At 35.6% G+C, this 12565-nt stretch overlaps 1 protein-coding gene across 9 annotated transcripts in view; it reads left to right on the top strand.

The window, feature by feature from the left end:
• LOC110483277 (uncharacterized) overlaps positions 1–11168 on the top strand; it is a 37986-nt gene extending 26818 nt beyond the window's left edge. For all 9 annotated transcript variants that reach the window (XM_077781664.2, XM_021553024.4, XM_085585814.1 and 6 more), the window contains 7 exons: positions 789–944; positions 1457–1581; positions 2725–2904; positions 3793–3958; positions 5237–5343; positions 7020–7085; positions 8085–11168. In XM_077781664.2, the coding sequence (XP_077637790.1) occupies positions 789–944; positions 1457–1581; positions 2725–2904; positions 3793–3958; positions 5237–5343; positions 7020–7085; positions 8085–10568 (3284 nt within the window). In that variant the 3' untranslated portion in view covers positions 10569–11168. The remainder of the gene's footprint in view (positions 1–788; positions 945–1456; positions 1582–2724; positions 2905–3792; positions 3959–5236; positions 5344–7019; positions 7086–8084) is intronic.
• Positions 11169–12565: the final 1397 nt, after the last annotated feature.

Raw genomic sequence — 12565 nt, 5'->3', positions numbered from 1 at the left:
AAAGAAAAAGGGGCAGGAAATGAAATTCTAGGAAAACTTCTCCTTTTCTCCAAAAAAACTTCTCCGTTCAAGCATGACCTCATCAAGATTTCCAAGCTTCACAATCTTCCCCTGTTGTGATGGATACACGAAGAATCTTTATTGCTTTGGAGGAGCTCTCATTCTTTTTCCTGGCACACACAGTCCATTAAACAGACAAAATATAAATGTGGAAAGATGATTATTCTGTCAGACGATAACACAGTTATAGTGTTCTCTGTATTTATTGCAGGGCTGATTTGGTAGCTGAACAGAATACTGAAAGTTATTCTGTCACTGTTCCAATCTCTTCTTACATACAAATTATGAGGTCTTGTCTATTAGTGTTCATGGAGCTAATGAGTAATTAAGATTAGGCTATTGTGAAAATGCATATAAATGTATAAACATTGTAGTTTTGAATTGATTGCAGTATGTAAATTCCCATACATTTTTTAAACTTTGCTTTGTGTACATATGATCAGTGGATTATTTTGCATTTATGTTAGAAAATATATCACACATTGAACCATTTAAAATTTTTCTCTGCATATACTTCAGTTCTTCAATTCCTGTTTTTCTCATTTTGTTGTATATTAATAATTGATAAATGTAATGGATTAGTTGGCACATTTTTAATTGATTAAACTTTTTTTCATTATGTTTATGTCAGTGGCCTTCCATTTGGTGAATAGAACATAGATTATTCTATAAATAAATAAATATATGTATCAGCATATTTGTTGTTAACCCTGCCTGTATAATTTCAGAGACAGATGTTTATACTTTTGGACTTGGACAATATGGGCAGCTGGGACATGGAACTTTTGTGTTTGAAAGTTCAGTACCGAAGCCTGTGAAACGCCTGAAGAGGCATAAAATATGTAACATTGCATGTGGGGAAAATCACACTGCTGTGATAGCAGGTATGGGGGTGCAAAATTCTGGAACCACTTCTGGCAACTCTCTATGATGCTGTAAAAGCTTTCTTTATACAATGAGCAGTAGCAGACATATCCATTACTGGCTCTAAGGGTGAAATGAGCCAGTGAGAAAGGTGAATTCAACAGGAATTTCTGACTCCCAGCCATGCCATGCATAACTCTGTATCTCCTGGGGAATTACAACCTCCTAATTATGCCTTGATAACAAATATTCTTGTTTAGAAACCATTGTTTTTCTATATGGTTTAAATCTTTTATTTTGTTGTGGTGGTTTTTTTACAAATTGTCTAGACCAACATCTCAGACAGTACTTTGTCTGAAAATGTGTGTATTTTTAAATAACATTCCTCTGTTGAAGATCTAAAAATAATTGTTCAGATTTTGCTTTTGGAAGGGAAATATTTCTTACTTTCATAGCCTGTTACTTTTTAATGGTTCTGTTCTGGTTGTGTGTTGAATCTTTGTTTTAACATCCTTTTTATTCCCATATGCAGAGAATGGCCTCATGTTTACTTTTGGAGATGGACGACATGGCAAGTTAGGATTTGGAGAAGAGAGTTTTACAAATCTGTTTGATCCCACTCTGTGTTACAATTTCTTGAAGTTCACAGTCCTTTTGGTAAAACCTTTGTTCATTCTTCTCAGACATAATAATATTTATCTTTTTACGAAACGCGTTATTAATGAGAGCTGAAATACCATTATAGAACTATTTCTTTCTATAACATTTAATTAGCAGACAACACCAACTGAAGGAAAGAGGCTATTATATATGCTTGGCACAGTGTTCATATAGTTTAGAATGTCTGACTTGGGCTACACATACAGATTGCTCTTTAGGGTTTTATTGAGTACTTTTGTGCTATGGTGTTTTGGTCTTCAGAGCTGTGGTAGCTTATAAACTGAGTTATTTATTACTCTTGGATGTTTAGAAATATGTAGAAATTTATATATTTTCTGTAAACACCAGAGACTAATCTTTTCAATGTTGACAATTTTTGTACAGTGGGATACTTTTAAACCTCAAGAAAATGTGAGGTGTTGGGTTTTTTCAATCCAAACCAGACAAGAAAGCAAGAATAGTCTTTTCTTTTGGGAATTGTGCAAGGGAAGTTTTTTCATATGCTTCTTGAGGTGTGGAAGAAATGTCAGAGAATTGTCAGCATCAAAAATATTAACATGACTCAGGATTGAACAAAATTTGCAACAGAAGTCTATTGATCACTTCTGTTTGTTTACTAGAATTAGAGGTGAAGGAAGTTTTATTGGAAACAGTGAGTGGTTTAAGCCTTTTAAAAAGTGAAACCTTTGATCAGAATGTAAAAATATTGTGTCTACTGGAGGGTGTTGAATTTATTTTACATTTTACCGATTTTGTGATAAAACAATTAGGTTTGAAACTCTCAGTATTGCTCTCAAGTGACTTGTATCAAAATAAATAGTTAAAGTCTCTTGAAAATCAGTGGAAATATCTTTGCTATCTTTTATATTAAAAATTTTAATAGTCCTGTCTTTTGTTCTGTTCAGTACAAATACATTGTGTTTAAGTAAGAAGAAGTGAACATAGATCACTAGTCATTAATAAATGTAATTAAATACTTTTATCTTCCTAGTCTAAGTGGCAACTACATTTGAAGCCTTTTACTGTATCTTATTTCTACTCCATTTCTTTCTTATCATCTAAGTCCCTAGAGATGATTGTAAGAAAAGTGCATCCTTGATACTTGCAAATGAAGTAACCAGACCTTTTTTTGAGCTGTAGGTTGCTTGTGGGGGTTGTCACATGCTGGTTTTTGCTGCTCCAAGACCTAAAGGATCTGAAATACCCTTGGAAGATTTATATGAGCCTCGTTTGACTGCTGCTGCCTCTCAAACAAGAGGGGACTTTGTGCTGGCAAACACTTTGCAGTTATCAGCAGCACGAATGCGACGTCGAGAGAGGGTAAGCTCAGAGGTATTTAGAGTTGTCATGCTTCTTTCAGGAGTCAAAATCACTTTTAAAGCTAAAATCACAGGCTATGCCAAGCAGTTAAATATGTCTTCTTAAACTAAGGGTTTAATTTTAATGTATAATATGAAAAACAGACATTTACCCTGGTCCCAAAAATTGATGCAGGAGAAAAAAAGTAGGTATTAGTCTGATTTTGCTTAACTATTTCTGTGAAAGAAATTCAAATTTGGTTTGTAATTTTTTGTTCTAAAATGTAGAACCTGCTTCTTTGCATTTTTAAACTACCTTAAAAATATTTTTTAAAAAATACCAAGAACCTGACTCTTTTGCTGTTCCCTCTGAATCCTTGAATATACTGAACAATTTCATAGTTTATAAAAAATCAAAGGAGAATATTAGATGTAGCTACTTAAAAAACTACTTTCTGCTCTTTTGTCTCCACTACACATGCCATGTGATTTCCTTAAACAGCACAATGAATTGGATCATTTCACTTACTTCTCTGAGAACTAACTCTACCAAAACCTGAATTTATTCTATAAAAATGTATTAATGTTATAAATTAAATACTTTGATGTTACTTGAGAGATTAGTTTTTTATTTTAGAGAAAAAGGAAAAGTTCTTTTTCTCCTTTGTTTATATTTTAGGATTGCTTGAAATAATTGCATAGAGATGATCTTAAAAATCCCACTATGTCCCTGTCTGCTTTCTAGGACTGATTATAAATAATTAAAATTTTGAAAGATATTTGTTTCTGCTTATCAAGTTGCAACATTGTATCCCAAGCTAATAGCAAATACTGTCATAACTATGAGAGATTGCTTACACTTTGTTCTTCTACCTTTTTTCTCAATTTGTTGTTTTTCAATCTTCTAAAGGAAAGGTCACCGGAGCAATTTGCTCGAATGGCACAAACTCTGCCTGCAATGGGGAAAGGCTTCCTAAAATCTTCATTGCCTGTGACAAGCAACACCAGCCCATTCTGGTTTTCTGCAACAAGTCAGCCTAAAGCTGAATCTGGGAGCGATGGAGACCATGATAAAGGTGAAGTGTCTTCCACATCTTGCTGTTATTTTCTGATAAGAGTGGTTTGACTCTCATCATTCATAAATAAATGTGCAGAGGTTCAGGTTCAGTCTTAGGATGGTCTGGTGGCATACAGGCATGTAATCTGAGAAGTGCAGACAAGAATTGCCTCACACAGTTCATGTTTGCAAAACAAGTTTAAAGATTAAGAGGAGGCTTGAGTGAAAGAAAAACAATTTATAAATTGTACCTGTGGTTCCTTAAACCTTTAGAAATAAAGTTCACAAAAATACTGTAAGAACATTAACTACTTACTTTGTTTTCTATCAAAAAAAGGAATTGCAGAAAAAAAAAGTTAGGAACAGTCTTAAAGACATAGGTAAGGCTACAAGGAACTTGGATAAGAAAACATAAGAGGTCTGCTAATTCTTACAGGACCTTTCTTCTTCACTTGGAAATGCAGAAGTACTCTTCACTCTTTATTATGTAAGATAATAAGGATTTATAATATTATAGCTGATGGAAAAGTGTGGATAACCATAACACAGCACTGGATTTTGGCACAGATTCTCTAGAGCAGTTCTGGACTTGTCTGGGATCCTGGGCCTGTGTGATTTCTTAGAAAGAACAAAGCTGAAGAGTGCAGAATGCAGAGCTTCTGTGTAATTGTTAGCTCAGATTTACTGGACAGACAAATCTAATTTGAAAGTAATTAATGCATAGAATGAATATGATTATTTTTAAATCTGCCAGCATGTCCATTAGCATTTCTGGTTCCAGGAAAGCAATGCAGTGAAATTTGAATTTCCTTTAGAGTCTTCTTAAATCTAAAACCTCAGGTTTTGTGCTGTACAAAATGGTCATAGACCTGATGATGTAGGGACATTTTTATAATGCTGCATGAAACTCACTGTCTCTCCATCCATTACACAGATAAAGTGCAATGGAGATAACACCACTGCAGCTACTTTGGTCTAATTGTTACACCATTATTAAAGAGATTATCCAAAAGAATTGTTGTCCCATGTAATGTTTAGGCTTTGAAAGCCTGCAGAAATGGTCAGAGATCTACAGTGCACTGAGACCAGATTGCTGAGCTACCTCTGTTGTTAGTGATGAAAGGAGATGGAAGTGGTTTTGCTGTGTCTTGGGCTGGGGGGATGAAGAATCTGAGGACTTCAGTTCTATGTCAGTGAAATAGGAATAATCTCTATTTTATAAGTGTGGGGTGTTCTGTTTGCTATACAGTGCTTGTTCCTATGACATTTGTTTATTTGCCCCTATTTTACCTTGTAGAAAATAATCATCAAAAAGATAAACCTGGTGAAGTCTCTTCAGAACAAGATTCAGATAATGAAAATATTGACAGAAACCTTGGAGATACAACTGACATCCTAAATATGGTAATATATATTCCAATTCAGTAATTTTTTGCAGGGGGAGACAAAGAAGCTGAATTGTGTTTCAGGTTCTAATGCAGAACTCCTGACTATCAGAACATCATATGTGACACTAAGAAGTACTGACACACTGTTAAATGAGCATGCATTTTGTATAATCATTTCCCAATGTTAAAATATGTTTTAATTTTTAAAGTAGTATTGTGATATGAAGCAGTCTAAATAGTGCAGTGCCTCCCAACACTTTAGCTCTGGAAATCAGAAAGAAAAGGAAAAGGATACTGGAGGCCACATGGTGATCTCTATGTCTGACCTTGCTTTTCTTGATGATTTCCAAGAGAGAATTGCAGGAAATTAAGCAGAAGAGCATCTTTTCCTGTTTTGAGAAATGTATTTTTAATACAGGTGGATCATATTAAAGGGAAGGGCAAAATCCAGACATTTTGATTATTTGGTGATCCCCCAGCTTGTTCCTACATATTTTTTTTATTTAAAAAACATGTTCACCTTATGACTTGTACAACTTACCAAAACATTGTTCTCTCAGCAGAAAGGACATGTCCTGGCCTTAATGCAGCCACAGTTCTGGTGGAGGGGTTGGACATTTACAGAAATTATTATTTGTTTGCATTTAAAAGTACTTAGTAATTTAACAGTCTGTTGATGCATGCCATTTATTTATTATAAAACTTCATTTTGATTTACAAGAAAAAAAAGTGATCAGATCTCATGCACAGCATGGCCTCCATTAATTTACTGAAGCATTATTTATATATTTCACACTTCATGTGCTAGACTTCCTTATCCTTTTCAGTTTTATACCTATCCTGAATCAATTTTAAAACATTAAATTTTTTTTAAACATAAAATTGAAAAAAGCCTATCAGGCAAACTTGTCAAAGTACAATATAAATGGTTGCTCTTCTTCGATCTGAATGAAAACAATCTGCTACAGCATAGTTTTTTTTCAACTTTTCTAGACTGTGGCAACATACATCTTATTGACACTTGTGACAAAATGAGGAAAGACCTTTAATGTTATATTGATGATACAAATTATTGGGAGTCTGAAACCAGAACTGCCCATGCTCACTGTGTTGAAAAAGAATATAGTGGTTAAACCATGATAATATTCTACAGCAGACAATATTATTATATTGTCATTTGGAATATATGGCAAGGGATGAGAAAAAATTCATTATATATTCCCACCTGTAGTATTCTATGTTGCCTTTTGGTTTCTTGCTTCATGTGGAAGAGATAAAGGAAAAATTCTGCTGTGCTATGTTTCTTTGAAGAAGTTCTTTCAAGGCTGTGGTGCCAAACTGGATGTTGAGTTGAAGTTTGTGATGATAATGGAGTAAGGTTCTGTTTGTAACCTCACAGTGAGTGGAAGGTGGGTCTCAAATGTGCCCGTGGGCTCTAAGAAGGATCAGGGTAGTGTTCAGTCTCTACAGACAATTTAGATGTTGACATTTGTTCACCACTCTCTTTATAAGCAAAAAATGATGAAGTGGAAGTGAAACAGGTGAGCTGAATGATCATACAGGTTTGTCTCACCCTGACTGTGCAATAATATTAAAATGTTCATAAACTAGCTCTGTTTAGTAAAACTGGGTTTTGATGCTGCTTTCTGTATTAAATATATATTTTTTTAATAGAGATATTAATTTTTGCAGACACATGCAATGAAGTTGAATCCTGGTGACTGGTCCTTAAAATTATCACCACTCCAAAAACAGAAGGTACTGTAACTAATTACATATTTGTATGTTGATACTGATGTTAAAAAATATGCAATTCTTGCATTGTCCTAGTACATTATTGCAATTCTTATATTGCCTATTATTTTGCTTTGAGTTTTTAAAAAGTCAGTAAAATTTTATAGACCTCCTCTTGCTAATTTTCTGAATATCCATGACCTAAAATTCTAAGAAGCTGCATGGAGGCAGAGAGAATTTGGGCAGGCACCTAGAACTCCACATAATCAGTGCAGTTTGAGATGAGTGTGTAATATTTCACCAGTTTAAGAAACAAAAGACCATTATATACACATTGTAACTTCATGTGATAACATACATTTCCACTGGTTTCTCGCTAAGAAAATATTTTGGGATGCAGTGTAAATAAAGATTTTATTTACAGATATTCACCATGAAGTATATTTAAAGGAGCAATAGTACTGGTCTTAATAATGAAACTAAAGTACTTTGTAGTACTTTCTATTTCACTCCTGAAGTGATCCCAGCTTTTCAGCACATTGTTATATTCCATTAAATTTTTATTTTCGATTTTTAAGTTCATAATTTGTTAAATAAGTGTAAAATTTAAAGCAGAAAGACAGATTTTCAAACTTCTTAGAAAGAGCATAACAGTGAGTACATCAGAAGATTTCCAAAGGAGGAAGGTGTAAGAGAACTGTATTAATTTCCTCCCTCATGCATTGCCCCTGTTCTGGTTTATGGGATGTGACACTGGCTGCACAATTCTTTCTGCATTTCCTTGGATAATGAGAAAGGTGTAGCATTACACTGATCATTACCAGGATGTTACATTCTTCTTAATATGTGCACTTGTAAATTCATTTCATGTGAAATATTCTACCTTTTATGCTGTCTTTTAATCCTCTATCACAAATTGTTTCTTTTCTTGTTCAGATGCTTTTGTAACCTTTTTCTTTGGCTGCCATTTGTCTTTAATGCTTTTTTCTTTCTTTTTAATTTTCTGCTTCTCATGTGGAATAGAAGAACAATAAAAATGTGAAACTGAAAAGAGATGGTAAGGGTGGGCTGAAAAACAAGGATTCCTCTGTCACAAAGGAGGGCTCAAAATTAGAGTCTGGCTCTTTACAAAAGCAGTCTTCACTTCCAGAGTCAACTGGACCAGATTTAGAAAAGAGTAGTGCCTTTGTAGGGAAGCCTGTGGCCAGAAAAAGTATAAAGAAAGGTAAATCTGAGCATGCACAAAGTGATAGTACTTTGAAAAGTGGTGCTCAAGAAATTGCTGAGGACAAAAGCATATTAGTGAAAAGGGAAAAAAAGTGTGTGGTAAATTCTGAATTTTTCAGAGAGGATGCAACATATAATCTTCCCACTGAAAATCAAATTTTGACTGAAAAAATAAATTCTTCCAATAAAAAGCCAAAAGCTGTTAAATCTAAGCAATCCCTTAAAATAGAGGTACTTCCTTCTGCTCCCAGGGATCAGCCCCAGGCTGATTCATTAATTGTACAAGAATACAATCCTGTTAAAAAGCAAGGGAGTAAAAAACCAACAGATAGTCAAAACAAAATAAAGGATGGTGTTGAAAAATCTGACAAGTGTGAAAGAATAAATGTCACAGGAGAAGAAAGTAGTGCAGAACAGAAGGAGCTTAAAAAAAAGCATCAGTTTTTGAAACAAGTATCTGTAACTTCATCATCATCTTCAACTGAGGAAATTACTAAAGATCTCCAAAAATATGTACTTAAAGAAGAGACCTACTATGAACACAGAGTTGTCCAGAGGGCAAGGAGGACAGTGACACATCTGGACTTTGAAAAAGACAGTGAGATTGAGGAGATGCAAGCTACAAACAATGAGAAAGAAAGTGTAGAACAGACTGATTTAAAAAGCCTGAATGAAGAAGAAATGAGCTCTGATGCTGTACCTGATGAAGTCAGGCCATTAGAAATTAAGGATGAGGAGGAATCTAATCAGGAGCAGGAGAATGAAAGCAGTGAAAGGGGTGAAAGTGAAAAAGAAAAACTAGATGAAACAGTTAACAGTGAAGGGGAGGAAGAAGAGAGTGAGGTTAAAAAAGACAGAGATGAAGTTTCAGTAGAAAAAGATGAAGCAGGAAAAGATAATGGGGAAGAAAATGAAAAAGAAGAATCACAGGCTGCAAGAGACAGTGGGAATGAGGGTGCAGAGGAGACTGAGGAGGTCAGCCAGCAAGATGGCAAAGAGCAAAGAGATGAGCAAGGCAGGTTGATGGAGGAAGTAGAAATGATGAGTGAGGGAGAAAAGGAGAATATGGAGGAGAAGTATGAGAAAGAGGAAGGCACTGAAAAAGAGGCAGAGCAAATTAAAAGTGAGGGAAGAGATGAGAGTGAGGAAGGTGGGGAAGAAAAAGAGGTAGAGGCAGAAGAGGAAGGAGAAGATGAAAAGGAAGATGAAGAGGAAAAAGAAAGGGAGAATGAAAAAGACAAAGAGGATGAAGAGGAGTTGGGAGAATCATTGGCAGAGAGGGAAGAAGAGGTATCTGAAGAAGAGCAGGATGAGGAAGATGCAAATACAAAAGCTAAGGAAGTGTATGAGGATGGAGTGGAAGATGGAAAAGATGGGGAGGATGAAGTGGAAGAGGAAAGAGAAGATGAGAAAGAGGAAGGAATAGAGGCAGAAGTAGAAGGGGACAAGGGGGAAGAAGATGAAAATGAAGAAGAGGAGGGGGAAAATGAAGAGAAAGGGGAAGAAGAGGGAGAAGGAGTGGAAGAAGATGAGGGAGTAGGAGAGGAAGAAGAGAGTGTTGGAGAAGATGAGGGAAAAGAGGGAGTGGAAGAAGAGGAAGATGAGGAGGAAGAAGAAGGAGTGGAGGAAGGGGGAGATGAGGAAACAGGAGAGGAAGAAGAAGAGGTAGAAGAGGGGGAAGAGGGAGAACAGGAAGAAGAAGAAGAGGAAGGAGAAGGGGAGGAGGAAGAGGAAAAAGAGGAAGAGGTTGAAGAGGAAGAGGGGGAGGAAGAAAAAGGGGAAGAGGGTGAGGAGGAAGAAGAAGAGGGGGAGGAAGAAAAAGGGGAAGAGGGTGAGGAGGAAGAAGAAGAGGGGGAGGAAGAAAAAGGAGAAGAGGGTGAGGAGGAAGAAGAAGAGGGGGAAGAAGAAAAGGGAGAAGAAGGAGAGGAGGAAGAAGAAGAAGGGGAAGAGGGAGAGGGGGGAGAAGGTGAAGAGGAAGAGGGAGAAGAAGGAGATGAGGAGAAAAGGGATTTAGGAGAAGAGGAAGAAGAGGATGAAGGAGAAGAAGGTGAGGATGAGGAGGAAGAAGAAGAGGAAAAAGCAAAAGACAAAAGGAAAAACTATAGTAGTAAACTTCCAGAAAAGAAAAGCAAACCCAGGAAGCCAGAAAAGGCAGAAAGCAGTGCTTTACCAAACAGCTCTAAACAAAACATGAAATCCAAACGTCATCTAGCAAATGGTTTACATAATCCAGAACAATTTTGGAACAATGTGCTACCTCATTATTTAACCCTAAAGTAGCATAGACTACTGCAGATGCATTTTAAGCCTATTCAGGAAACAGATTGATCTTTATTATTTGAAAGAAACTTCTCATGGAATCAAAGCATACTATTATGCATATAATTTAAGTGCCAATATTTTTAAAAAGACTGAAGAAAATGTTTCGACTTAGGATACTTTTACGAGAGAAACTGTACTTTATTGCTACAATCATTTTCACAATCATGTTTATCATGTATGATATATAAAAAATGAATTGCTGAGGAGGTAAACTGTGTTTGCCTCTTAATCGAAGTGTAATGTCATGCTGACAAATCAATTTTACATTGTAACAGTGTAATCTTTGCCTTTGAATCAGCAACACACCAATTTTAGTTGCAGAACAGTTTACTTGATAATGTGCCTTACATGAAAGGAGTTGCAGTAAATTAGTAAAGGTAACTATTTTAAAATTTTGGTATCACTCTGTCATAATTGAGACAATACAAAATAACACATTCCATTTTCAGAAGACTTCAAACCTGTTTTTATTATAGCATGCATGCTTTTTATACATTCTTAATAAACTCATAAGTTTACACTTTACTCATTGGTCACAAAAGACAAAGTGTTGGAGCAGACAGTTGCAGGTTTCTCTTATTTTTCCTTCTTTCTTTCTTGGTTTCTATGTCAATGACCTTGGTAGAAAATTCTTTTAGGGGTAAACATGGATCCTCTTCTCTCTGGCTCACAGAAGTTGCTGTATAACCTCTTCCACATCACTCCATAATTTATTCCGCTTACTTTTATTCTGTTCATACATTGGTAAAATGTTCAAGTACTTAAATTAAAGAAAAGAAAAGTTGCCAAATTTACGTAGGTCAGCAGATTGGAGGTAAATGGAAATACAGGCCTGGGAAAGTGATGGCCTGGGACTTTCCAAGGGCCTTAAGGCTGACTTCTTATTTTGGTGTCAGCACACAATTCTGTGCAAAAAGACACACACAGATCTCAGAATCTGGCCTGGATTACTTTAGAGTTCAGGGATAATTTTTTGGAATATCACACTTGTTGATTGGATAGAACTAAGAATTTGAAATATACACCTCTAAAACTTTTTTATTTGTTTATACTGTGCAATACATGAAAGATTCTATGTCTGCCTACAAAAGACTACATCACATTAGTCCTCGAACTCAGAGGTACTCCAGGAGGGGGAATATATGTTGTTGCTGCATGAAATACATATAGGTTTCCAGGATCAGAGCCAAAGCTTCTCCTCACTTGAGAAGATTTATGGTTTTAAAAAACCCTATCTGTAATCTCCAAAAAGAGGTAAACCAACAAGCCAGATGGAATAGTAAAGAAAATGGTAAGAAAGTCTGATTTTTTTTTTTTTGAAAAGACAAAGTTAAGACTTTTAGAATTTCCTTAAAATACACAAATCTTGCAAATTATTTTTGTAAGATAATGAATAACTCTTTCAACCATTCGGCACTGAACTGGCAAATAAAGAGGTAGGGACTCATCATGTATCATTGTTACTTGACTATTATGCCAATGGGAAATTTTTGCAAACAGATCTCAGTATTGTCATTCTGTAGAAAAATAGTTTTTTAAGCCCTACTTGAAAATGAGGAGAGAAGAAGAAAGGAATCAAAATGAGTAAATGTCATTCAATAAAAATGTGAATGGAATCAATACTTATGTTGATATTATGAAACATTTTAATATTGTTTTGTAAGATGCCGGCATTAAACAATCTTTGGCACAATGTCTCCAGAATTTATTTTCTAGAAAGCCTGTAGTAGATCAGTAGTTTGCCAGTTAATCCTAGGCCATGTCCAACCTTCCTGCCTCACTCACCCCTTCCATATGCTGCATTTGAAGGTAAGATCACTTCAGTCACGTGCTGTGCCTGACTACAGCAAAAAGTCACCTCAGGGCTTTATTTTGTCCCTGTGAAATTTCAAACGTTGGAATTCTCTGGAACACATTATCTTGACATCAGCATGTGTCTTTGGAGCAGGGTAAGT

This window comes from Lonchura striata, chromosome 1 (assembly GCF_050655825.1).
Source record: "Lonchura striata isolate lonStrDom1 chromosome 1, ASM5065582v1, whole genome shotgun sequence".
Lineage (NCBI taxonomy): Eukaryota > Metazoa > Chordata > Aves > Passeriformes > Estrildidae > Lonchura > Lonchura striata.
This window is presented reverse-complemented; position numbering and strand designations above follow the sequence as displayed.